The sequence below is a fragment of the Monodelphis domestica genome, chromosome 4 (genome assembly GCF_027887165.1).
Source record: "Monodelphis domestica isolate mMonDom1 chromosome 4, mMonDom1.pri, whole genome shotgun sequence".
Lineage (NCBI taxonomy): Eukaryota > Metazoa > Chordata > Mammalia > Didelphimorphia > Didelphidae > Monodelphis > Monodelphis domestica.
The window spans coordinates 279,395,528-279,422,181 of NC_077230.1; the positions used below are offsets into that span (position 1 = coordinate 279,395,528).

At 40.6% G+C, this 26,654-nt stretch overlaps 1 protein-coding gene and 1 long non-coding RNA gene across 3 annotated transcripts in view; one reads left to right on the top strand and one right to left on the bottom strand.

Annotated features, from left to right (window-relative positions):
- The window catches only part of KCNJ5 (potassium inwardly rectifying channel subfamily J member 5), a 48,088-nt gene extending 22,559 nt beyond the window's left edge, over positions 1 to 25,529 (top strand). For both annotated transcript variants that reach the window (XM_001373194.3, XM_007495120.2), the window contains 2 exons: positions 18,162 to 19,105; positions 24,493 to 25,529. In XM_001373194.3, the coding sequence (XP_001373231.1) occupies positions 18,169 to 19,105; positions 24,493 to 24,812 (1,257 nt within the window). In that variant the 5' untranslated portion in view covers positions 18,162 to 18,168 and the 3' untranslated portion in view covers positions 24,813 to 25,529. The remainder of the gene's footprint in view (positions 1 to 18,161; positions 19,106 to 24,492) is intronic.
- Positions 19,223 to 26,384, bottom strand: LOC107648971 (uncharacterized). Its single transcript, XR_001622163.2, has 3 exons — positions 26,292 to 26,384; positions 26,082 to 26,158; positions 19,223 to 20,936 (listed from the first exon to the last, which is right to left on the bottom strand). It is a non-coding gene; the product is annotated as an uncharacterized LOC107648971 (long non-coding RNA).
- Between the last annotated feature and the right edge of the window lie 270 nt (positions 26,385 to 26,654).

Here is a 26,654-nt window from a genome sequence, read left to right on the forward strand (position 1 = left end):
ATTATGTTTTTTTAATTGTATGAACTACTGAAAATGTTTAGGTCATTCACACTTCACTTTGAAATATATAATAGTATCATAGATTTGGAGCTGGGAAGAACCTTAGATATCATCATCCAACCCATTCATTTTATGGATGAGTAAGTTGAGGTCTACAGAAAGTGATGTGACTGGACCAAAGTGACAGAGGTGGTAAATGATAGGGTCAGAATTCAAATCTAGGACATAGCCTTCAAAATCTAAAGAGCTTGCGATTGTACCACGCTAGGTAATACAGTGGATAAAACAGCAGGCTTAAACTCAGGAAGGCTCAGCTTCCTCAGTTCAAATTTGTCTCAGACACTAGCTGTATGACCCTGGGCAAGTCACATAACCTTGTTGACCTCACTTTCTTCATCTGTAAAATGAGCTGGAAAAAGAAATGGCAAACCACTCCCACTGTCTTTGTCAAGAAAACTTGGCATCACAAATGGCATCAAAAGAGTCAGACTTGACTGAAATAACTGAACAACGTCCTACTTAATTCAACTGTGATTTTCGTAGTTAGTCAACAAGAATTTATTAAACTCTGGCCATATGCTCAGTTTCCTCAGGTATAAAGGTAAGGACTTAGACAAGAAAACTTTGCAAATCTTTTCCAGCTCTAAATCTACGATCCTTTAACTCCAAATCCAGTGTTCTTTCTACCACACTCCAGCTATTTTCTTCTTATTCCAGAGAATCAATCAGAACTAAGAGAATAAGAATTTGAGGCAAGCAGTAGGTCATTTGGAATGAGTGGCACCTGGGGGAGGGCACATAAGGTGCTACATAAGGTCAGGAAATCTGGACAGCTAGCTAGTCTTAGGAAACCAGTCTTAGGAACAGAGCCTTCTAGATATTGGCATCAGAAGGAAAAGGACAGGCACAGAATGGCACTTGGGATAGTACCAAAACAAGCTTCAAATTTTTATATAAGGCTCAGTTTGGAAAGTCAGTGGCAAATTAGAAATTGATGAGGGCAAAGAAGAATTTTATTACTACTTTAAAAGGCAATCCAATGCCAAAATATATCAAAGAAAGGATGCATACTAGAGAATCATTAAGACCATTTGGTTTATTCAACTTCAAAGTGCTATGTAAATATTCATCACCATCACCACCACCACCACCACCATCATCATCATCATCATCATCATCATCATCATCATCACCATCATCACCATCATCACCATCACCATCACCAGCATCTTTACTATCATCATTCCCATCACCAGCATATCATCATTAGAAATAAGGCATAAACCTGTGATTTCCTTACCAATGAAGACCAGTACCTTCTTTTCAATTTATTGCAATTTGACAATTCAGAGTTGCCTAAAGTACTAAAAAGTTGTGACTTGTGACTCATACAACCAATTTGTGTTAGAAACTTGAACCTAGGTTCTTGTTCCACTAGACCGTGCTACATCTATATCATTATTATTCGTTGTGATAGTAACAATAACATATTTAACAAATAAGTACAAGGCATTAGACAATAAAATGGGAAAGGAGAGAGAAAATATCTCCATATTATTATTAGTTAAAATTTAACAAATAGGTGAGAATGGAGAGAAATATGCTGATATTATTATTAATAAAATTTAATAAATAGGTAAGCATAGGGAGAAATAAATAAGTCATTATTAATTATAAAATTAATAAATGAGTATAAGCACTGGATAATAGGATGGGGATGGGGGGAGATATAAAATATCCTCAAGGCTCTTGATGAAAAGGCTCAGAGATGAAAATTAAAAGTAGGGATATGACTGAACAGATTCTTTGCCTGGGTCTTTTCTAAGGAAAACTTTGGATTCTGACTCTCTTAATATTTTTTGAAACAAAAATATGCCAAATCAAATAGTGGGGAAAGTACACAATAGACTGATACGGTTTTAGAGCTAGGTGGAATTTTTTAAGACCATAGAATCATGAACTCAGAGTTGGAAGAGATCCCAGAGGTCATCCAGCCCAACTCCCTTATTTTTAGAGTTGTGGAAATTGAGGAGAATGTGAAATGATTTTACCCCAGAGTTTAGAGGGCTAAAATTACCTGAGCTAGGACTAGAATCATGGTCTCCCATCTCTCAGACCAATGCTTTTGTTCTGAACCTAATCAATTTAAATTTTGCTCCCTGGAACTAGATGTCAACAGCAACACAGGAATTTTAAAAAAAATGGCAAGATTAAGCTGGAACTTTGATAGAAATGTTTAATCTTCCCTTACAGATAATCTAGCTCCTGGGCCAGAAAAATTGGTGGGTTTTGCTTGGATTCCCCCACCTAGAGAAGGCTCCATATGCATAACCTATGCAATCTCACTTCCATACCAGGGAGGCTAGTAAAACTGATAATAAAGAGTTGTATTATTAGATTCTTAATCAAATAAAACCATCTTGGCCAAGTATCTAACTTGTGGGACTCATAACTTAGGCTGACAGTATTGAATAGATTTTAAAGAAAACCTAAATTAATGCATGATTGTGTGAAAGAGCATGTTTCAGGATTATAAATGTAATAGAATGTAAGCTTTTTGAGGTCAGGAATTGAGTCATTTTTTTTCATTTTTGCTTCCTTAGTACAATGGATGCCTCCTACATGTTTGATGAATTGAATTCAGTATATTGTGGTTGACATCAGGAGAGATAAACTTGCCCTTCCCCAAAATGTCTCAGTGCCAACTGTCAGACACAGAATTCTAAATTATGTGGACAGCCTTCTCAACCAAAAATTAATCTCATCTGTGAAACCTGGGGAATCTATTCACAGGTCTGGCATGGCTGTTATTTTTCTGGTCTGCTGGGAAGAAATTATTCATTCTTGGCTGGAAAGGAGGGCAGGCATTGCATTTTAGGAATTCTGTTCTTACTGAGAGTTCCCCCAGGATAAGAGAAACCTTTTTTATCTTGTTCCTGGGAGCCCAATGCCTCAGCTAATGACATGTCACCTAGCACAATGTGATCCTAGTGAGTGGTGTGGGAGGCCATTCAAGAAGATGTCAAGGCATGCTACCCCCAGATACTGGAATGGTCATTTGGAAATTCCAGTTAATTACTGCATGCTGCCCCAGGCAAGGTCACTAGATCCAGAAGAGTAAAGCAATTTAAGCCTTCCCTTCCTTCTCCTAACTGTGGATGCCCTCAGCATGATATTCCCCCATCCCAGCAGGCACACACAGAGTGTGTGTACACCTTGCATAGCTTATGCTGGCTTTTGTATTCCCAGCCCATATTTGGGGGTTATTTTTCCTCTTTGCTTGGGGTTCCCTTTCCTTCTTATTTCATTTGTATCACTATTTTCTGTTTAATCCAGAGCTCTGCACAGGGCTTTTGTTGTATATTTGTTTCATCAGATCTAGAATTTTATTGGTACAAGGGGTTCCTTGTGAGAGACTTCCTCACCAACACAGATCAGTAACTGACCTGCAAATTATAGTCTGAGAGAGTTTCCTGGGGCACTAAGGTTGCATGACTTACCCAAGGTAATATAATCAATATTGGGAGTGTGGTGGGAAAGGGAAAGGTTTAAGCTTTTATATAATACCTATTTTGAACCAGGCACTGTGTTAAATGCTTTTTACAAATATTATCTCATTTAATACTCAAAACAGTTATGCAAAAGTAGGTTATTATTGTTATTATATATTATTATATTATATAATAATATGTTATTATTCCCATTTTATAGCTGAAGAAACTAAGGTAAACAGAGGTCAAGTGACTTGCCTAGGATCACACAGGTAGTGTCTAAGCTTAGATTTGAAATCAAATATTCCTGACTCTAAACCTGGCACTCTATCCACTCTACGACCTGGGTGTCCTGACAAGATTTATACCTGGATCTTTCTTCCTGAGGCCAGCTCTCTATCCACTGTGCCACACTGTCTTCCAATAAATGTGACTGATTCCTGATTGGCATAGGGTGAGGGTAAGATTGAGAGGACCCATCATTCCTAATACATTCTGTACCAGGTCCATTAGAGCCAGGGCACTTGTACTTAGAGAGTAGCCAACTCACAGCAAGCAGCTCCTTGGCAGCACTGACTTGGCATTCCTGGATAAGGAAGAGAACGAGGGCAGAGAGAGAAGCCCCTTCCACATAAAAGGGGAGCATGACAGCCACCACCAGTGCAGGGAAGATAGAGGCCAATGGAAACAGGCAATGGCTCCAGCTGACAGCCATTCCTCAACTCCAAGCTGAAGGAAAAAAAATTCTTTCACTTATTCGTATAAAATTAGGTTCAACTGACTGCCTCTGTGATCCTCTTCCCATCTTCCTCCCTCTCTCCCCTACCCACAACCCCCATACAAGCATACGCATAGGGATGTACCTTTCTGGGGTTCAATTTACTAAGGTAAATCCATTGACACCATTTATAATAGACCCCTTAGAATGGTTGTGGCAGAAACAGAAGCAGTTTACTGGGAATTTTACTGCTCCCCCATCACCCCAATGCCAGAAATTTTTTTTTTTGGTCCATATCCATCCATTGGTGTAGTGAACTTTGGGCATGGAAACTCCCTCTACCAATGCCAAAGAAAGTATTTTCTACCTCCTAATATTAGAGAGCAGACTGGGGTGACTGAGAAGGTAAGTCATTTGCCTAATGCCCCACAGTTAAGATATGTCAGAAATAGGATTTAAATTTAGGTTTTCCTGTTTCTGAGTCCAATTTTCTTTTCACTGTGTCACATTTCCTCTCAATACCATATTCAATACTGTGTACATAGAAACCACTCCCTAAGTGTGTCCTACCCTGCATCCCATTTTACACATGTGCTTTGCATGATGGAGGGGGAGAGAAGTAAAAAGGGATGGTGCGTGAGGAGAGGTCACTCTCTTGGGGTTGGTGCTACAGTGGAAGATAATCTTGAGTGGGAGCTCTGGTGCCTGATGTGCATTGAAGGATTTTTTATTTTGGCAGGCTTCCTGATTTAGCTAGGTGAAATTTTCTCTCCCTTTCCTACATTTCCCTTTTTTCTATATCTCTATTTTTATTCAAAACTTAATTGTTAAGAGCTACTAACTGACTCCCAATTTAAGAGTTAATTTTACAGACAGCAACCACAACAGTTTTTTATATTAATATTACATTTAATCATTTTGCTTTCATTTATTTCAATATACAACAAAATAGAATTGTACATAGGTTTTGTCAAGAAATATAGACTTCCCTCTGACCCTCTCTCTCCCTAATAGAAGGTCTCTCCCTCTTCCCTTTCTCTCTAGGAGGACCTAAGTTGGCTCCTGGTTGGCTCATTCATTGTGAGGGTCACTCTATGTTCCAAGAGGGACTAGTTCTAGAGGCCAGAACTAGAGCTAGGCATTTATAAGCCCTGGGCAAGATTTAAAATTTGATTCCCCCCCTCCCCCATGTGTCATTCCTGGCAGACCTTTGAGCTGGAAAACAAATATATTTCAACCTACCACAAAAGAGATACTTCATGCCATATGACTATCACTCTAGACCTGGCAAGGACCTTGGCAACCATTTAGTTCAACCTCCTCATTTTACAGATAAGTAAATAAAGATCTAGCAGGGCTTACCACATTGGAAAGGTCTTAAGTATGGGTCTGTTGACAGACTAGATCACTGTCACTCCAGGACCAGCCTAGCTAAATTCAGAAAGGCTCATGACTTTGGGAGGTCATCCACTCAAGGCTGAGGTTTTTAGACTCCGACTATTCATCTTGATGTCCCTCTCTGAAGGCACAGAAGGGTTGCAGCTAGGTTAATTGAAGCTATACACATCCCAGCAAAATCACATAGCTGCTCAAGTATTGAAATAAAGTACCAAAACATCATTTCTTATACACATTAGATTTGTATGTGAGCTTGGGCAGTTACCTCTAGAGCTGACCATCCTCTCTCTGAACTGGTCCCAGAGGGCTCAGGCTCCCTGAGAGCTGGTTAGTTAGTCTGTGAGCACAGAGTCATCTCAGCCTTTTTGGGACCTGTTCTCCACTGTTTACATGCCTTGCAAGCCACTTCAGTTACCTCCATCCATCTCTGTTCTTGATAGCTGAAGAGTTCCCTCCAAGAAAGTGATAAAGTTACTAGGAGAACATTGTTCCTGGTGAGGTCATTTAACCAGGCAACCATCCAGGAGGTCTGCGGTCCTCCAATTACATACCAGACATGAGCAGCCTCCATTGTAAGCATTTGAGGTATTATTGAATTTCATCTTCTCTAAGATGGATCAGTTCTATCCAAGAGAGCAGATAGGGCAGCTATTCTGGAAGATCTCTGATAGATGACTGGGAAGTGAAAACCTGGGTTTGGGGCTGGAGTAACCATGGCCATGCCTAAATTTCACCCTTCTATAAAATAACTTGATTTCTCCCTATATCTCCAAGCTCCTAAGAAACCAGATGAATGTTTTCTTTTATTGACAAATATGACACCAGGCATCCATCTCTTTGAGCTGTTTCCTTAGTGTCAATCATAATAACAACTGACTTTTACTTTAAGATTTATGTAATGTTTTACGTTTATTTTCCTAGTTGATAATTATAACAATTCTGTGAGGTATGTGTTAAAGGTATTATTGTCCCATTTTATGGTTGAGGAAACTGAGGTTTAAGGAAAATGACTTCGTTGTATCAGTTCTAGAGAAGGAAGGGGCCACCTAGTTCAACCCCATCCTTTGAGAGATTTCTTCATTTGTAAAATGAAGGAGTTGGTCTTGACCCCTATTTTTCTTTCCTGTGCTCTCCCTGTAGTAGTGGAGATAGATATTTCTGGAGAAACCCACATTCTCCCTTGATTCTCCTGTGGCCAAAAATGGCCACACATGTTGCTGGAGGATGGAGGATGCTATTTGTAGCCATTAACATGCAGTTGGAAATTAAGGCCCAAAGTCACATAGGTAGTAATCTCTAAAGGTGACATTTGAACCAAGATCCTTTGATTTCAATTCCTTTCATTTCATGATCCATTTTTAATAGGAAAAAAATCATAGCTTTGCCCTGGAAAATAAAAATATCCTTCAGAATTTAGAAAAATCTCTACTATTTTGTAATTATTTATTCAGTGCAATTCAACAAATAGTAAAGAGCTACTATTTGTAAGGCACTTTCTTTAGCATTCTGGGGGAAGATGGTGAAATGAAAGCCAGTCCTCCCTTCAAGGACTTTGCTAGCATAACAGAGGAAAGGAATAAGATAAATAACTAGACTATATCGCAGAATAATTGTGTCCATGGCAGAATTCAGGTAGCTTAAGAAGTATCCCAAAGGTGGTACAAAAGACTAGGTTTTCTAATCAAAGTTGCTTGGGTTATGATGGATTTGGATCTGGCCTCTTACTAGCTTTCATGCTTACTTTCTGCCTTATCTCCTGAGGTTTTATGCTGTTCCTTTGGGAACTCAAGTCTATACAAGCACTTAGAAGGACCTGCAAATGCTCAGGTCCCAGGGTGTCCTTAGAATCCCTTCTGAGGGAGCACTTTGTGGTCATGATATCAATTGGGCCACCATCACCTCTCTGCATCATTGGGGCCCTTCAGCTGTGCATTAGTAACTACAAATAGCATTCCCCATCCTCCAACAACCTCCATGTCCTTCTTGGGCCATAGGAAGACAGTGTGAGAATGTGGGTTGCTCCATAAATACCCATTCTCACTTCTATGGGGGGCATTATGACCTAATTAATAAGGCATGAGGAAGGAAAAATAGAGGTCAAGTTAACTTTCATCTTATAAATGAAGAAAGCAAGTCCAAGATAAATTCAATAACTTCACCAAAGTCACACAATTAGTAACTTCTTGAGGTTAGTTGGCCTTCATGACTATGGTTCAATGAAAGGGTCTGGGTTCAAATCCTGCCTCAGTGGCTTACTCTCTATGTGCCCTTGACTTTGCATCCCTGAGCTTTGTAAAAGGATAGGGTTAGACTAATTGAGTTCTGATGGTATTACAGATATGCTGTTTTACATTCTGTTGACTTATTCCATCCCTCTTTGAAAAGAGTATGGCCCTTAATGACTAGACTGATTCTAATCCATCCTTGATTCTCCCTCTTTCCCTTGTCCCATCCCATTGGTTGTTGGCAGGAACGAACCCATGTCTCCTCTTGTCCCATCCCATTGGTTGTTGGCAGGAACGAACCCAAAATCTGAAAAAGTTTTAGGAACATATTAGATTGTTCTGTAGGGAGAGAGCAGGAAAGAAGGTGTGCCTCCCTCTTGAGTCTTTCTGAGGTTATAGTCTATAGAGTTCAGACAAAGACATACAGGTATTTGCCTGATTGACCTCATGAGGCAATAAGTAGCCTCTAGAAAGGCAGTTTATGGTGTAATCAGCAAGTAAATCAATCTAATTTGGGGAGCCCCAAACATGAGCTTTGCGTGGACCTAGAGTAAGACCTGGGTGGGATCTAAGCCATGATAGCTCTGAGGTCAGTTGATGTTTACAGTAAGCTTTTGGGTGAGATAACTTTCTAGCTTCATAAGGCTGGTTCAAACAATATTAATAAATGTTTAATAATAAATATTTTATCCTCCTCTTCAAGGACAGTACCTTGCACATAATGGGTACTCAATGACTGTTTAATTAAATTGAACAAATATTGAAAGAGTGGGAATTTTTAGATTCTAAAGGATTTTTTGTTTTCCAGGAAAGAGAAGAGGATGATGTTTAAAAAATATATTATCACTCAGGCTCTGTGCCATTAAGCTTTGGGTATGGCAAACACTGCCCTTCCCCAAAAAACTGCAAAAATTAAAAACAAAAATAAAGCCATGTCAAAATGATGCATGGGACTCTGGAGGTGGCAGGATGGGAGTTTATAACATTCAGAGCTGAAAGAGACCTTTGAGATCATTTCATCCTAATCTGGGGCCTGAGCCATCAGTTACATCATAGTTTATAGGCTTTCTGTGTTTGTTTTTGCTGCAAAATCTTCCACAATTTGAGTACAGATTCATCCCCTCTTCCTAGTAAACAGGATTCAGTGACTTGGTCTAAGGCAAGCCATTTCACCTATGTAGACCTCAGTTTCCCTTTTTGGAAAAGGGACTAATAATGAAATAACTGTTTCCTCCTTCTATCATAGGCCAATGGTGAGGACTCAGTAATATAAGTCAAGCACTTTAGAAAGAAAAGGACTAGAGAAATACAATTTATCATCATTATTATTACTCCTTTGGAGCAAAGACTCTCTTTTGCCTCTCTCTGTATCCCTGGGGCTTAGCATAGTGCTTGGCACATAGTGGCCACTTAATGTTGTTATTGATTATTTATTGCCTAAGTGACTGATATGGCAAGGCTGTACGAGGGGAAGAATACCAGCCATGGTGTCACAAGACCCAAATCTATTCCTAAATAATTTGTGTGACCTTGGACAGATGACTACACCTCTCAGCATCTCTGTTTCCTTATCTAGAAAATGAAGGGGATCTTGAAGGTTCCTTCTATCTCTGACATTCTGTGATTCCAAATGACTTTATCTCATGATCACAACCCTATTTTGTTAGGACAGAACATTTTTGGTGACATGACAAATGTACTACCCCTAGCAGCAGCAGCAGCATTATCATTATCACTCTAGGCTCAATTCAATAAATATTTATTAAGCACCTACTATGGGCCAGGCACTGTGCTAAGTGCTGGGGATATAAAAGGTAAAAGACAATCCCTGCCCTCAAGGAACTCATAACCTAATAGGCATGGTGGTTTCCAATTTAGAATCAGGGAAGTTGTGACAGAGTTGAGTGACAGAGTTCAGATCAACATCTCCAGGTCGGCCCAGGAGATATAGGAACTCGAACCTTTCCATTCATTCCGTTCCTTATCCTAGGTCACAAATGCCCTTCCCCAAAGGTGTCACATAAATAGGTCTGGGAGAAATTGAGGGCAAAATGACAAAATTCATTTTTCAAAGGAGCAAAAGTTAATTGTGTGTTTAAAAAGCTGTAGCAAGCAGGCAAGTTTAAAAAAGAAGCACCCAGAGATAAAAGAAAACAGTGGAAAGAGACCTGAGGCTGGAAGTAAACAGCCTGAGTTCATATTGGACCTAGCTTATGTCCCTTGAGTAAATAGTATTACCTTCTGAGCCATTTTCTGATCTATTAAATGAAGAGGCTAGCTCTGGGGATGCCCTTGGCGAGAGGGATGGAGCCCCCAGCTTCCTCCTCCTAGCTGACAATCTGAACAGGTGTACCTCTAGCTTGGGAACACAGACAGCCAAGCAGCAACCTCTTAGGTACCAGGGTCCCAAATAGACTCAGGATTAATGGACTGAACTCATCATCACCTTTGAACCACTCTGGCTTTCCATGTTCCCTTAGTTCCCAGGGGAGAGAGGGAGACCATTTAGCCTCTGAGCTCCCTTTCCTGGCCTCTTTGAGCTGCCTGGTGGTTGCTACCAGGAGAGTGCTATTTTTGCATCCAGATGCAGAAGGGAAGCCTGGGCCATGATAAGAGCGGTGCCTCACTTTTTATGTTTCTGGCTCAAAGCAGGTGGCCGTCAGGGGACCAGAATCCAGGCAAGAGACATGAAAAGTGTTTGAAAACACCAGTCAGGATGTCCTGAGGCAGCCTGCTGAGGAGAAGGAATTCACAAAAAGTCCCAATGCCTTAATTGAATTTGTAGTGCCATCTCTTCGTGAGGAGCCTGCCTGCTCAAGCTAATTGCTTTGGTATGCTTGCTGCACTGAAAACACAAGGATATTTTACGTCTGTGTGTGATCTTTCAAGGCCACGAGCCTCTCCTGCACCCTCTCTCTCTACCCTCCCTCCTCCCCTCCAGTACTTGACCATCTCTGTTTTTCCAATTACTTCTCAGGCCCCCCCCCCCACCTCAAACTTGGGTGCTGTGAGCAGACAATGTCGTTAGTAATAGGCAGCTGCTATGGACAGCTGTAAGCCCTGAAGGAGACAGGGAGGCTAGTGGGAAGAGCCCTGGGATTTGAGTCAGAGGATTTCCCACTCATTGCTTGTTAGACTGAGGGAAAGGCTCCTTGAGCTTCTTCTTCCTCATCTGTAAAATCAGGTAATTGAGCTAGATGGCATTCAAGGTGAGGGGGATTCTAAGGTCTAGATTACACAAAAAGAGTTTGCAGCATCTCCCTTGCTCCTGTGAAACATGTGAGGGGAAAGACCGTTTGGATTTTTCTCTCATGCCTGGCACACAGACTAGATCTATGATTTCTTTAGAATAAGAATGACAAAAATGAGGACACTCCTTATCCTGATGCAGGAAACAAATGAATGAACGATGCTTTTACTAAGCAATCTGCAATCAAGGAGATCCCATTCTAGTGGGAGGTGGAGGGAGACTAATTAAATGGAAGGTTTCAACTGCAAGCCAGTCAATCAGTCAGTCAGTCAGTCAACTAGTATTTATGTGGTAAGGACTATGCTAAAACCTGGGGATGCAAAGAAAGACCCCCCTCAAAAGTCAGATGGAAAGATCCCAGTGTCCTTAGGGTATAGCAGATAAACAGATAATAGTCCCTCTTCTTTAATGCCATTTCTACTGATAAAACCATATCAGTTTCTGAAATTAAACCATTTGGCAATGCCAAAGACATTGGTAGCAAGGACTTTCCTTTCTGGATTGTTCAGCAGAGGTGGCTACAGTACATGAAGGAACTGTATCTTCACTGGCTTTGCTTCCAAGGATGATGACTGTAGGCACAGGGCTGGAAGCACTGATATTCCAAAGGCTCTTGGGTCCAGGGTCCTGTGCTGTTCCCATTAGGGTCTGAGGGAAGATGGTGGTCAATAAGGTGGTAGTGCTTTGACTTATATAGTAAATGGTACCTCCTCTCTCTTACTCAGAATGCCTCCTTACTTCAGCTAGGCTGGCTTGTCTGACTTGCATATGGCAGGTGACCTGGGTGGCTGCCCTTTTCTCTGCAGGAGTTGCTTCTTCAGATGATGTCTGTGAGGGTTGGGCTGGAAGTAGGTCTGGTATCTTGTTAGGGGTAGACCCGACTATTCTCCAAGCTCTAGGATCTAGGGTCTTAAGCTCTTCCCAGGGGTGAAACTCCTCTCTCAGTGCACACTGGCCCCCTTTTCTGCAATCTATAGTCTGAGAAAGTTATCTAGAGGCACGCTTGGGAGCAAAATGGATAGATTGCTAGACCTGGAGCTAGGAGGACCTGGGTTCAAATCCAACCACAGACACTTTCTAGCTTTGTGACCCAGGGCAAGTCACTTAACTCCAATTGCCTAGCCCTTGCCATTCTTCTGCTTTAGAATTGATAATAAGACAGAAGATAAGAGGTTTGGGGTTGTTTTTGTTTTGTTTTGTTTTTTAAAGAAAAGAAAGTTGTCTAGGCCATTGAGAAGTTAAATAACTTGCTCTGGATCAACTAACAGGGTGTATCAGAGGCTGGATTTGAACTCAGATCTTCCTGTTTCTGAGTCTAACACTTTTTCTGCTGTACTAATACTTCGTGGCACATCACACTGTTGCCATTCAGTCATGTCTGACTTTTCACTACCCCATTTTGGAAATTTCTTGGCAAAGATACTGGAGTACTTTGCCATTTCTTTCTCCAGCTCATTTTATAATGAGGAAGCTGAAGCAAACAGGGTTAAGTGACTTTCTTTAGGTCACACAGATAATTTGTTCCTGAGACCAGATTTGAACCCAGGAAGATGAATCTTCCAGACTGCAAGCCCAGTACTCTATCCACTGTCCTACCTAGCTGTCCACAAACCATTGTAAGTGCTTAATAAATGCTTGCTAACTTGGATTTAAATGAAATGAAATGTATTGAACTGGATTCAATCTTAGAGTCAAACCAATGTGTCAAAAGATGGATGTTAGGAGGTCAAGCAGGCCTGAAAATGCAGAAAATTGTGGGAGGTTTTCTTTGTAAGTTTAAACATAATTCCAACCTGCTTTTGGGGGAAAAAAGCCCATTTTCCTTTTTTTGCCACTCTTTCTGACTCACATAGCTTTGGTGATGTCATCTGCCAAGTGAACATACACACATTTCCATCACCTACTGATGGTGTGTGTCACACTCTTGACTAAAGAAATAAACTGTCTGTCTGTATCCTGTGCTGGCTAATCTGGGCAGCAGCTAGTAAAGACCCTGATAATTCTCACAACAATATGATCCCACATATCAGTTTCTGAAGTTAAACCACTTGACAATGCCAAAGACATCAACTTTTTCTGGGTTGTCAGTAAAGGTGGCTACAGTACATGAAGGAGCTGCATCTTCATTGGGTTTGCTTCCAAGGATGATGACTGTAGGCACAGGGCTGGCAGCACTGATATTCCAAAGGCTCTTGGTTCCAGGGTCCTGTGCTATCCCCATCAGAGTCCAAGGAGAGATGGTGGTCAACAAGTCCCACAAGAGAAATATGTGGTGAGATGTGTTGGGAGGGTATGTCGTATATGGTAAGAGGGCTGAATTTGGAGTCAACAGAGCTAGGTTCACATCCCAACTTTGCCACTCCATGATCTTGGCTAAGTCACTTAACCTCTGTTTCTCTTCTATAAAATGAGAAGGATGGAATAGATGGCCTTTCAAGTCCCTTCCACCTCCAAATCTATGATCAACCTGACTTTTATAGATTGAGAGACACAATAATGATACATGCTATACTAGGATTATTCATAAAAGTATAACTTCAGAAGTACCATGTTAGGCCACAGCAATCCATTATAGTTTATCTTTATTGAACTTGTATACCCAAGCCTTGAACTCCCATTTCACCTTTCTGGGCTGGACATCAAGGCCACCTCCCAGTACCCAGTACAATAGCTTTCTCACCCTGTGCTCCAACATACCTTCTATGGAACTTCCCTCTCCATTCACCTTACATCTAGCACACACTTAAAAAAAATCTCTCATCTCTATTTGTTTTAAGCTAACTTCCTGCAGCTACAACTTATATAGGAATATCCATACTTCAGGATGGATGAATCCTATAGTCCTGGGAGGCATTTAAACAGAGGTTCATTATGCCCAATAACCAGAAACTATGATTCACTGGTGAATCAGCTTAGATGTAGTCTCTTTTCCCTTTGCCTACCTATGTCTGCCCTTTGGTTTTTTATGCTATATCAAAGAGATTAAGTTGCTTTGTTGGATCTTTAAACTTTGCCTTTCTCTAGAACTTTAATCACATTTATGCACCATTCCTCATTCACCTTCAAAAGAAGATTAAAGCTAGAAAGCCCTAATGGGCTTGCTTAGATTTTAATAAGATTTGCTAAGGTCATTGTCTTAGTCTGCATCCTTCAGCTAGAAGACCCTGGAAGCTGATAATGTACCAGACACTTTCCCTACATCTCTCTAGAGGAGAATTTATCAAAGCCCCCAAGTCCAAAGAGAATATTCTGAGTTTTGAAGGGTCCCTGCTGACCTTTTTGACCTTAGGGAGACTCAGTTCTGAGGGTCCAATCTTTTGGAATGAGAATTTTTGCAAATCCTTAAAGAGAAACAAGAGAATTCAGAGACCTAAGGCATGGTTTGTCTTAGGCTGAACACCAGATATATTCCAGCTCTAGAATGTGAGCTCCTAGAAGGCAGGGGCTTGTTTTCCATTTTTAGCTTTGTCTCTAGCACTTTGCATTTAGTAAGTGCTATAAAAAACACTTGTCAGACTGAATAATATATAAGTTAACTTTAGGTACATTATTTGGGCTTTCCTTGCCTCACTGTCTTCATTTCTAAAATAAAGCTGATCGCTTACATTTTCAATGCTTCCTAAAATTGAAAAGAACTTTATAGTTTCTTTTGGTCCTCATCACAGCATTATAAGGCAGCTATTTTGATCCCTCCTTTATAGTTGGGCCAACTGAAGCACTGAGGTGATAAAGGGATTTCCCAAGGTTAGTGAAAAAGTCAATTGTGGAACAGGGCAAGGACTCTGTGACTATTGCTTTGAGGAACAGAGGCAGCATGGTATAGTTGAATCAACCGAAAATCAGACCTGAATTGGAATTAGAGGTCCAACTCTTAACTAGATGGATGGCTATGGGTAAGACATCACTCTTCAAAGTCTTAGTTTTATTATATATAAATTGGGAGCAGAAATAGTGGCATGACTTACCTTACTATTATATATATTTATATTTATTTGATATATTTTAAATACTATATGGTGTAGGAGGCAGCCAAGTGGCTTAGTGGACTGAGAGCCAGGCCTAGAGATAGGAGGTGCTGGATTCAAATTTGGCTTCATACACTTCCCAGGTATGCAACCTTAGGTAAGTCATTTAACCCCCATAGCCTAGCCTTTACCATTCCTCTGCCTTGGAACTAATAGACAATATTATTTCTAAGACAGAAGGTAAGGGGTTTCTTTGTTTTTTTTAATATATATATATATATGTATATATATATATATATATATATATATATAGTATGGAAAGCACTCAATAAGCTTCATTATTATAAAATCAAGTCATTGTAATAATTAATGAAGGTGATTATAGAGTATCTTGGAAAATACAAACTGCTATAAAATGCCAACTAATAATCAAAATACTCCTTTGCAATCCTTCCTTAGGAAAATTTCAAATATGTGTGTTAATGCCTAGAAAACTTTTTATTTTTTTGAAACATATCATAAGATTTATCTTGCAATTTGGGGTAAGAGTTACTTGGATAAGAAGAAGGAAACAAAAAATAAGCATAAAGCATCCCATAGTGAGGGGGTTAGACCAAAGTCCTCTCTTTTCCTAAGTACTTCCTAAAGCTGTGTACCATTATACACAAAGTGCATCCCAGATCCCAGTATTTAAAATTTCCATAATACTGTCCAATTAAAGTTCTAGCATTTGGATTGTTCAGAATCAAATCTATTTTGGAGTCAAAAGTCTGGCCCATCCCTAAGCATCTTTTATTTCAGAAAAGCAGGATTTCTACCTTCAGCCTGTTCTTCCACAAATGTAAGCTCCCTTGGAGTCAAGGACTATTTCATTGGTTATATCCAGGTACAATTTCTGGCAGAGTAGGGGTGCTTTATAATACTAATTGAACAAACAAATGATTCTGATGAAAGGATAATATCATTCACAAATAGTTACATTCAGGCCTAGACTTGATATTCACCTTTTCTGCAGAGACTCTATGCCCTTCAATCACATTGTCTCATTTATCCTTGTAAGAGGCCTGCCAGGTAAAGAGTAGGACATGTGCACTGAAGGTACAAAGCAAATAGTTTCTTGGATGACCCCATCATTTAATTTGGGAAGGCCATCATGAACTTGCTAGGCTTGGTCCAAGAGGAGATAAAAGAAGACGATGTCAGGGGCCTGGTATAGTAGGATGACATCCAGGAAAGACTGATGGATTTATGTGCTGGTAGATTTATGAAGGATGCTTTGCATTTATTTAAACAAAGGCCTTGATTCTTCAGTGAGATGACTGTCTATAAAATCAAGAAAAGGCTGCTCATAAAAATGACAAAGGGTCTAAATGACTTGTTTCCCCTGAGGTGACATTAAATTTGATGTACTTCCTGGAGGGGGCAGCTTAAATAGTCAAAATATAAATCATGGACTACTTAGCTAGCTCCTCATATTCTTGATCAGCATCATAGTAGAAATATCATTTCTTTCCAGTGACATGTGAAATGGTCTTGTAAGCTCCCTAGGTTAGGAAGCTGCAGAAAAGGGGGTGCCATTCATATCTATGAAGCTAGCTGGGTGAAATATGTACCCCATTTCAAAGTTATCTGATCCTATTTGAAAGATATTGAGAACATGGCATTCTAAAGGATTTCTCAGGTCATTTCCAGAACTACAAGTCTGTGATTTGATGAACATCCTGCCATATGTTGTTGTTGTTCACAAGCTCTTAGAAGGCAGGGACTGTATCTGGGGCATCTTTAAAGAGCAGGTCAAGCAAGGTTACACTCATGCATGTGGCATTTTGGTGGTGGTAGTAGTGGTGATAAGGACTATATATAGGCATCTTTTATGATGTATTCAAACTTTTGGGCTGATTTATCATTCCATGTTATTCTCTATTTTTTATTTTTCTAGAATTTCTATAATTTTAATTTTTAATATGTCATGTCATTGCCTGCTATCTATTGCCATGGCCACAACCCTAGCAGATAGGTTCAAATTTGGCCTCAGACACAATGTAATCTAAAACTCTGTAGTGCTACCCCCAGTCACCCTAGCACCTATTCACCATCTTCCTATTAGAATAGCCACTGAACAGATCTTCCAGCCTTCATTCTCTTCCTCCTTCAATCCATCCTTTATACCATTGCCAGAATAATCTTTCTTATGTATATGTCCTACTGTTTGCCCCTCTAATCAAAAATCTTCAGTGGTCTCCTATTGCCTACCCACTAATGTTTAAACACTTTTGCTAAGCATTAGACCTGGCACAACCTGGCAACACCATATCTGTTTCCCCCCACCAATCCCAGCCGCTTATGTTTTTCTCCAGCTAAACCCAACCACTCTTTATCCATGAACATGATTTCCAAGCCTTTGCTCATACAGTACCCTGAAATTGGAATATTTGTCTTTGGAATTCCTTTTAAAGCCTTGCTCATATACCACCTTCTCTTGCACTTTACATAGTATTTTACACCTCTCTAATTGTATTATTTTGTTTCATGTATTCTGTATCATGTATCATGTATTACTTTGTTTCATAGTTTATAGTTACATGCTATTTTGTTTCATAGTTACATGGTATGTGTGTACATATATTTATATACATTTATATACATTTATATTCATTTTACATATTTATATAGAATGAAAGCTCTAGGAGGGCAGGGACCTCTAAACCTGTATCTTTACTTCAATGATGCCTTCTATAATGTCCACAAAGTAGGCCTTTAATACAAGTTTATGGAATTGAATTGCTCCACACAGATAAAAACTGTTGTCTTGAGGTAGAATCATGAGTCAGGAGAACTAGGTTCTATGTATAACTCTGCCAGTAAGTAAAATTGGACAAGTCACTTTGTCTCAGGTTCTCCATATGCAAAGATGGAGGGGGTTGGGTTATTATATTTTTATATAAATATAAAATATTTTAATATTTTATAATATTACATATAATAATATAAATGCCTTTCGTCACTATAATTCCACATTTCCCTAGATTTTGCTAGGTTTCTCCACTTAGGGAATACTCAGTTGAAACAGAAAACTTAGTATCACTGATATATGTCTCTTTTACCCCAAACTAGCCAAACTATGGCTGGAGATTCTAGGAATTCCATGAATCAAGACATGGAGATTGGAACCACCCCCAGAGACCCCAGGAAGATTCCCAAACAGGCCCGTGACTATGTCCCAATCACTACTGATCGGACCCGTCTCCTGGCAGAAGCCAAAAAGCCTCGCCAGCGTTACATGGAGAAAAGTGGCAAGTGTAACGTACATCATGGTAACGTCCAGGAAACCTATCGTTACCTGAGTGACCTTTTCACAACACTGGTGGATCTGAAGTGGCGCTTCAATCTTCTTGTCTTCACCATGGTGTACACCATTACATGGTTATTCTTTGGATTTATTTGGTGGCTCATTGCATACATCCGGGGAGACCTGGACCATGTTGGGGACAAAAACTGGGTTCCTTGTGTTGAGAATCTCAGTGGCTTTGTCTCCGCCTTTCTGTTTTCCATTGAGACAGAGACTACCATTGGATATGGCTTTCGGGTCATCACAGAGAAGTGTCCAGAGGGGATCATCCTTCTATTGGTCCAAGCCATCCTAGGTTCCATAGTCAATGCTTTCATGGTGGGCTGCATGTTTGTCAAGATCAGTCAACCCAAGAAGAGGGCAGAGACTCTCATGTTTTCTAACAATGCTGTCATTTCTATGCGGGATGAGAAGCTTTGCCTCATGTTCCGAGTAGGTGACCTCCGCAATTCTCACATCGTAGAGGCCTCCATCCGAGCCAAGCTCATCAAGTCCAGGCAGACCAAAGAAGGGGAGTTCATTCCCCTAAATCAGACAGATATTAATGTGGGTTTTGACACTGGAGATGACCGCCTCTTCCTGGTGTCACCACTCATCATCTCTCATGAAATCAATGAGAAGAGCCCTTTCTGGGAGATGTCCCGGGCACAGTTGAATCAGGAAGAGTTTGAGGTGGTAGTCATCTTAGAAGGCATGGTAGAAGCTACAGGTAAGATATTACCAATTGTCCTCAAAGTCCATAAAGCAGCTTATTTTAAGGTCACTTTCCTATGTCCTGGCTCTGCCACATACTACCTGTATGGACCTGTTGTGATTTCATCTCTCTGTGATTCAGTTTTGTCCTCTATAAAATGAAGAATTTGGATTCAGTCACCATAAAAATATTTTAAATCTAAAACTCTATAGTGTTACTCAGTCACTATATTCCTTGTCCATGAAAGTCAGTCTCCACATAAAAATTTTAAGTCCAGGTCCTTGGGAGAGCTCATAACTTATTGTACCGCAGATTATGAAGTTTAATTATATTTTTAAAACATCTCAGCACATCAGAGAAAGGAGGAACTAAATCAGGAGTTCTTAATCTGAAGTCCATTAAAAAAACACTTTGATACGTGTATTGCAGTGTAATTGGTTTACTTTTAATCCCAGTTTTATTCTGTTTTATTCACCTAAAAAGCATTATTCTGAGAATGCCAAAGAGCAGGAAACAAAAAAGGTTATATGGACTAAAATCCATAGAGTCCTTGATATAATGGAAAGAACGTGGCACTTGAGATAAAGAAAGTGGGATTAGCACCCCACCCCTAATACCAACTAGCTTGTGTATATCATCTCACCTCTCTGACTTTCAGATTCCTCATCTAGAAATTGGAGACAGGGTTGGGAAGAGTATACTTGTACCCCTCCCTTGCAGGATGGTTGTAATGGAATCTCATGTGTAACCCATAAAATGCTATAGAAATTAGAGTGTTTATAGGTATGATTTAGTCTCTCCTCCTACCACCAAATGGGACCCTACCTAAATGCTCCTAGAAGCTTGCCTGTTTACCTATTCAGTAAGCAGCAGGAAATTCATTATTCTTCTCTTGCACATAACACTGCATCCTAGATGAGACATAAATACCCAGAGGTGCCATTGAAAAGCATCCTCGTATCTTGGCCTGGCACCTCAGCCTAGGGCTGCTGCTGCTGCTCAGAGACACTTGATGACAATGAGTGTCCTTGGTTCTTGTGCCAATGTAGCACACTCTCAACTTAGTTTTTAAAAGACAATGGCTTAAAAACCAGCTCATGGTTCTTGACTCTTTCCTCTCTCATTTCCCCAGTGACCCCAGAGTCTCTTTCCCCTCTTCATCTAGCAGAGAATCATAAGGATTCACAGGATCAGAAGTTTAGAGCTAAAAATGACATCTCAGGACATCTAACCTAACCAACTCATTTTTATAAATGAGGTCACTGAGACCTGGGAGAGATTGTATCTTATCCAAGTTTACCCAGAGAATGGGTAGCTGAGAAAGGTTTCAAACTTAGGCCCTAGGATTCTAAATTCCAATAACCCTTGCGCTCCCCTTTCCCACCGCTGATTTTTTTTGTCTCATAGCTCAACTCTCTTCCTTTTCCCACTTGCTGTGCCTGATTTGAGGATATCAGGAAAGGGACCAAACCTACCCAAGGTATCACCTGAGAGTAAGGCTGGATCTGGATGAATGGATAGAAATTCCTCTAGGAGGGGAAGAAACTCAACAAAAGCTTCCATTCCCAAGTCCTCCTGACTTTGGAGTTGGGTCTAGAGATATTTCAAGTCCAAACGTGGAATAATAGGCAGGCAGGCAGGCAGAGTATCAGGGGCTGCTGGAATGGGACCTCTCTCGTGATTTACTCTGTGGCCATATAATTACCCAAGCTTGAACGTCTCATTGGAGTTGTGGTGAAATGCCAAGTGACATGGTGGTGGCCCCAGGAACCAGTGGGGGCACACATAATCACAGGTGTTAGAAGATACCAGTCAGACAAATGATGGATGTTTCTCTTCTCTCTCCCTGAAAAAATAGAATATGTGGGAATAATATTCCTCCCCATCAGCCTTTTTATCCAAAGGGAGGTAGTAAAGGCAAGTCAACCTCAATCCCCTTATTTTTTCCAAAGACATCATAAAGAGTCCCAGCACCATACCAGCCTCCTCCCAGGGGAGTAGCAGGTAGGAAGGGAGATCCCCTACAAACTCCCTTTGGTTCCGCCTTTAAAGGTGCATCTACAAAGTCACCCAAGAAAGACAAGCGTGATTCCTTTACTACTCAAAATGTTACATTCTTTTTCCCCTAGATGAATTTATTTTTTTTATTTTTAAATATTTTTCCATATTTACATGACTCATTTTCTTTCCTTCCCCTCTTCTCTGTCCCATCCCAAAGCCAACAAGCAGGTCCACTGGGTTGTACAAATGTTATCACTTTATACCTATTTCCACATTATTCATTTTTGCTATAGTGACAAAATGCTACATTCTTGACTCAATGCAGAAGTCTTCCAAACAATAGGACAATAAAACCCTATTAGCCTAATTGTGCAGATGAGGGTTCATCTTAAGTCAAGACTCAACAATCTTTGAAAGGGAACATAAAGCATTTGTTTGTGGTCCTGCGTGATTCCCTATGCTACAGGAAATGGTACTCTGATAGTGAATAATAGATTTCCTGGAGCTCATTTCCCCAATTGGCTCTATTTTTAAATGGATTAAAAATTGTTTTGATGATAGTGATAAATGGTTACTAAGAAAAAAATGGAACCTGCTTAAACTTTAAGGTTGCCATGCCATTCTCTGGCAGATTTCTTAGGACTCTTTTATCTGGGTGGCAATTAGTATTTTCCTTACATTCCTTCCTACACATTTTTCAGGGATACTTACATACCTTTTTCACCTTGTAGGATTGTCATGAGGATCAAATGAACTATCATTTAAGAAAGTATTTTGAAAAGAATTTGGGGAAGTGCTATAAAAATACAATTGACATGTTGTCATAAGAGGCAGCTAGGGAGCACAATAGGTAAGAGTGCTGGACTTGAAGACAAGAAGACTCAATCTGTAAAATGTTGACCAACAGAAAATAATGGCTAGCATTTATATAGTGCCTTAAGGTTTGCAAAGATCAACATATATGTAATTTTATTAGACCCTCATAATTCTGTAAAGTAGGTGCTGTTATTATCCTCATTTTAGAGATGAAGGAAGTGAGCCTGAGATGGCTCATGCCCTGCCATTGTTAACATAACTGGTAAGTCTAAGGCAGAATTTTAATTTAATTCTTCCCAATTCCAAGCTTCCCAAGATTCCCATCTGCTGTGCCACTTAGCTAATACATAGCACCAGAGTTAACAAGAATCCCAGACACCACCAAGGTTGGGTATAAGGCATCCCATCAAGGCAGCTTAACACCTTTCCTCTAGGACAGTCACACCAAGAAGCACTTAAGCAATATCAGTCTGGCCTAGCAAGACAATAGATAGCCCAAATGGAATTTTAAAAGGTTGAAGAAAGACCACTTCCCCCAAATGTCCATGTAGGAATGGCCAAAGTCCAGTGTGAAGAACCAGATCCAAAAGAGATCTAGAAGCTGAGAGAGAGAAATAATGAGACACCAAGTAAGCCATGGGCCACTTCCGATCATTCTTTTCTTTCTTGGTGAGTCCTCGGTCAGCCTGCCTCCAACTTGTTCAGCAACCAACATGGCAATGTTTATCCCAGTGAAAGAGACCTGTCCCAGGAAAGCAGTTTCTTAGAGAAGATAGCACATGGCCTGGGACCCTGAATGGTCTGGATAATGTAGGAAAATCCAAATTGGCAAAAAAAAAAAAACCACACAAGAAAACAAACAAAAAAACAGATTTTAAACCAGATCCCCTTGATGCAAGGTCCCATCGGGATACCAGGCAAGCAAAAACCATTTCTTTTCCATGCTCAGAAGAGTACTTTTCCTCAATCCAAAGAAATGGAGAGCTGAATGGTTACTTTTCTATATTCTGTATTCTGTATTCCAAAATATAGAGCCTTCCTCATCCATAAAACAGAGCTTCCCTCCCTCTCTGGGGGGAAGTCCAAATCTAAAAATACCAATACTGAGAGCACAGAAAGTCTAAGAGGGCCAGAGTTATGTTGATGGTGAATAAGAGGTGATGAAGTATTTAGTGTCCTTTGGCAAAGGATCAAGGATGTGTGGGTGTGCATATTTCTTTCTTTTAAAAGAAAATGTATATTCAAATATACAGATTAGGGAGGTGACTAGTAATTATTGATAATAACAGTAGTCCTCTTTTTTGATATATATGGCCATGAGGCTACTCCACTGAAGTCTTTCTCTGATACCTTATTGGGGTCTGGAGGGGAACCAGGATTCTTAGAGGCAATGCCAGGGGAGCCCAAGTTCTGGTAGGTCCAACCAAGATTTTGATTACAGGCTGGCAACAATGATATGCCCTTCATCCTAGGGCCATACTTGCTAATTTTAGAGAAGTCTATCGCTGGGCTGTCTACCAAATAATGCATGTCTTTTTTCTTTTCTTTCCTTTTTGCTCTGAACCTAACAATTAATAACAAACATTAACATTTTGGTATACAATGAAGAATTTTTTAAAAAGAGGTTTGGGTATAAAACCCTGTATTCCTTGAACAATTCCTCTTCAGTAATGGAAATCCATGAAGACCATCCAAAAAGGTGCAGTGGATAAAGGATGCTGGACTTGGAGTCAGGAAGACCTGGGTTCAAATCCAGCCTCAGACATTAGCTATGTGATCCTGGGCAACTCATTTAACCCTTTTCAGCCTCAGTTTCCTCATCTGTAAAATGGAGAGACTTTATTGTATCTATCTTACAGGATTGTTGCATGGGTCAGATGAGATAATCTCTATAAAAGCACCCTTAATCTTAAAACACTATATAAATATTAGCTGTCGGCATTCAGACTGAGGAAGCTGCTATTTGCGTCTACAGAGGGAGTACCAACGTCAATAAAATCATGAATCTTTGAAGTACAGATGTATAATTCTATTGATCCATCCTCAGTAGGTTGTACACATTCTTTTTTCCCAGAAGTGGAGAAAGGTTGTACTGAGCCATCCATACTCTCTCAACCCAACTACCTTGTAACCAATAGCACATGTTAAGCCAACCAAATGGAATTGCAAGTATTGGCCATTGTGGTAGAACAACTTTTCCCTGGGCAAATAGTGTTGCCTTGTAGTATGACTAAGTGCAATCTTTTATTAAAGTAACCAGCAGAGGAACAGAATATCCCAAGACAAAGACCCTGTCTATTACCTCTTCACTTAGTACTATGCCTGGCACATAATAGATGATGACAAAATGTTCACCAACTGGCTGTTTCAATTCCAAGAGGGTGTATATGTGTGTGTGTGTCTCCATATGGATATGGCTTCATGCATGTGTATGTGTGTGAAAGAGTCCCAGTAAAGGTCAGGGATGCATGATCACACAGATGTTGCCAGCTCCTATGGACACACACCAGTCAATCAACAAACATTTATTGATGTGAATAGACATATACCTGTGGGTATCTAATTCTCTTTCCTCTGTCCTCTAGGCATGACTTGCCAGGCCCGCAGCTCTTATATGGACACTGAGGTTCTCTGGGGTCACCGCTTCACTCCTGTCCTCACTCTAGAGAAGGGCTTCTACGAGGTAGACTACAACACCTTCCATGATACCTACGAGACCAACACCCCTACCTGTTGTGCCAAGGAACTGGCAGAAGCCCAACGTGAAGGGCGGCTCCTTCAGTACCTCTCCAGTCCCACACTGCTAGGAGGCTACACCAAGGAGGGGTTGGGCCAAAAGGTGGAAGAAGGAGAAGAAGAAGCGGAGGGGCTGAGTGGAGCCAGGGAGAGTAGTAGCTCTGTGTGAGTCCAGTGCCCCAAGTGGATGGAACATATCCTCCGAATGGTTTCTCTCCAGTCAGAAACCCTAAATTAACCCAAGGAGGCAAACTAACTGAGATGGATTATTTGGGTGGTCCTGGAAGAGACTCTGAACTGATAGATATTTTAGCAAACTCTTCCCCTTTCCCGATGTGATGCCGTCCTGTGCACAATGACCCATAACCCTGCCTGTAAAGACGATGCTGTTCCTTATACTGTGGGGTTCATTGCTCTGTCCCTCCCATCTTGTCCCACCTGAATGGCATCTAGGGGATAACATGGAAGTTGGGCTTTCTGTTTTTTGCAGTTCTCAGCCCCTCATTTCTCTTCCTGCTGACCCTGACACTTTCCCCTGAACTTGGTGTCTGTGCAGCCCCCATAAAAGGATGCAGGAGTTGTGGAAGGGTTGAGGTAGAGGGAGGGCATGGGCTGGAGAGGAAGGGGCAGATCTTCCGGGAGGCTCATCGGACCTTGCAGAAGACTCCAGAAGAAGATATCACCTCTGCTCACTGGAGGAAGCATGCTTCATTTGGGGACATTTGCCAGCCAGTGTGGCTGCCATTGAAGAAAGAATATTGTCTGAGATCATAGCTGCTAGTGGGTTGGGTTGGGGTTTATTTTTGAAATGTAGCTTATTTGCTCTCTTAGAAGTTACTCTTAAAACCTTGACCTGTGTCCTAGTAAAAACTGATGAGGACTGTCAGTTGAAGTTTGTTTTTTATTAGCATTTAAAAAAGCATATTCTTTATCATGCTGTGCTATGCTCCTCAAAACACCTGCAGGTCAAGGAACACCAGCACTGGTTTTGTCATAGAAAACATTTGCCTAAGGAACTCAAAGCACGTCTAAACTTCACCTGATTTTTCTTTCATATACCAGAATGAGCCTAGGGAAGGAGCAACAGAAAGTGAGGTTTGCAGACTTTGTGAGGACCAGAGGGGAGAGATGAAAGGGGATAGAGGGACAAGGGAAAGAGAAGAAACTATGGATTTTTTTTTAACGATCCTCTGCAACTATTAATTTCCAGGCTCTCTTGATTCTCAATTCAACAGTCCTCCTATTTTTAGGGCCAGTCATGACATGCAAAGAGATAGTCAGAGGAAACCTTTTCACCGAAGCAATTAATATCTCCAGGGTGAGCCAAATGGCCCAGTTTTAAGTTTTGACAGTGTGAAAGAATTCTAGAATTTCAGCAATGGTCCTACAAAGGAAGCAAGTGGAAATACTGTGTGCCCATTTGATTTCAGAAACTAACCTCAGGCTTCATTCTCAAGAGAATTTGTAGCTTGTTGATTGGGAGTCCCATTGCCTTCAGGGAGTTGCAAGAAACCCCTATGAAAGAAGAGGAACAGGGCTCACTCTCTTATTCTTCCTCCTCCCCCCCATGGGAAATGTGTGAAGAATTAGAGATCCATGGGAGGTGAGGAGATATAAACAGAGGGGGGAATCTCAAAAAAAAAGTTACCGTTTGTAAGAATTTAGCTATTTTCCATCTGACAGTAAGGAGAGAATGCAGATCGATGCATAACTCACAGAGATTATTCAGCAGATGAAGCCTAGAAAGGGAGAGAGAAGGCATGATTTCTGCCCATCTAACCTTATGTCTAATATTTGCTACTGGTTGGAGGGGGGGAATTCTAATTGGCTAAAGCAGACTTAGAAGAATGTTTTTCAAAGAGAGGGAGCTTCAGAATTCTCTTTGGTCTCCACTTGTCACCCACCACCTTGTTAAGCCATCTCCTCCTCTTCTTAGCATTCTTTTACCACCAAGCTCTAGAAATTCAGACATCTTGTAAAGCCAGAGTTCCTTTTTAAAGAGTCTGTGAAA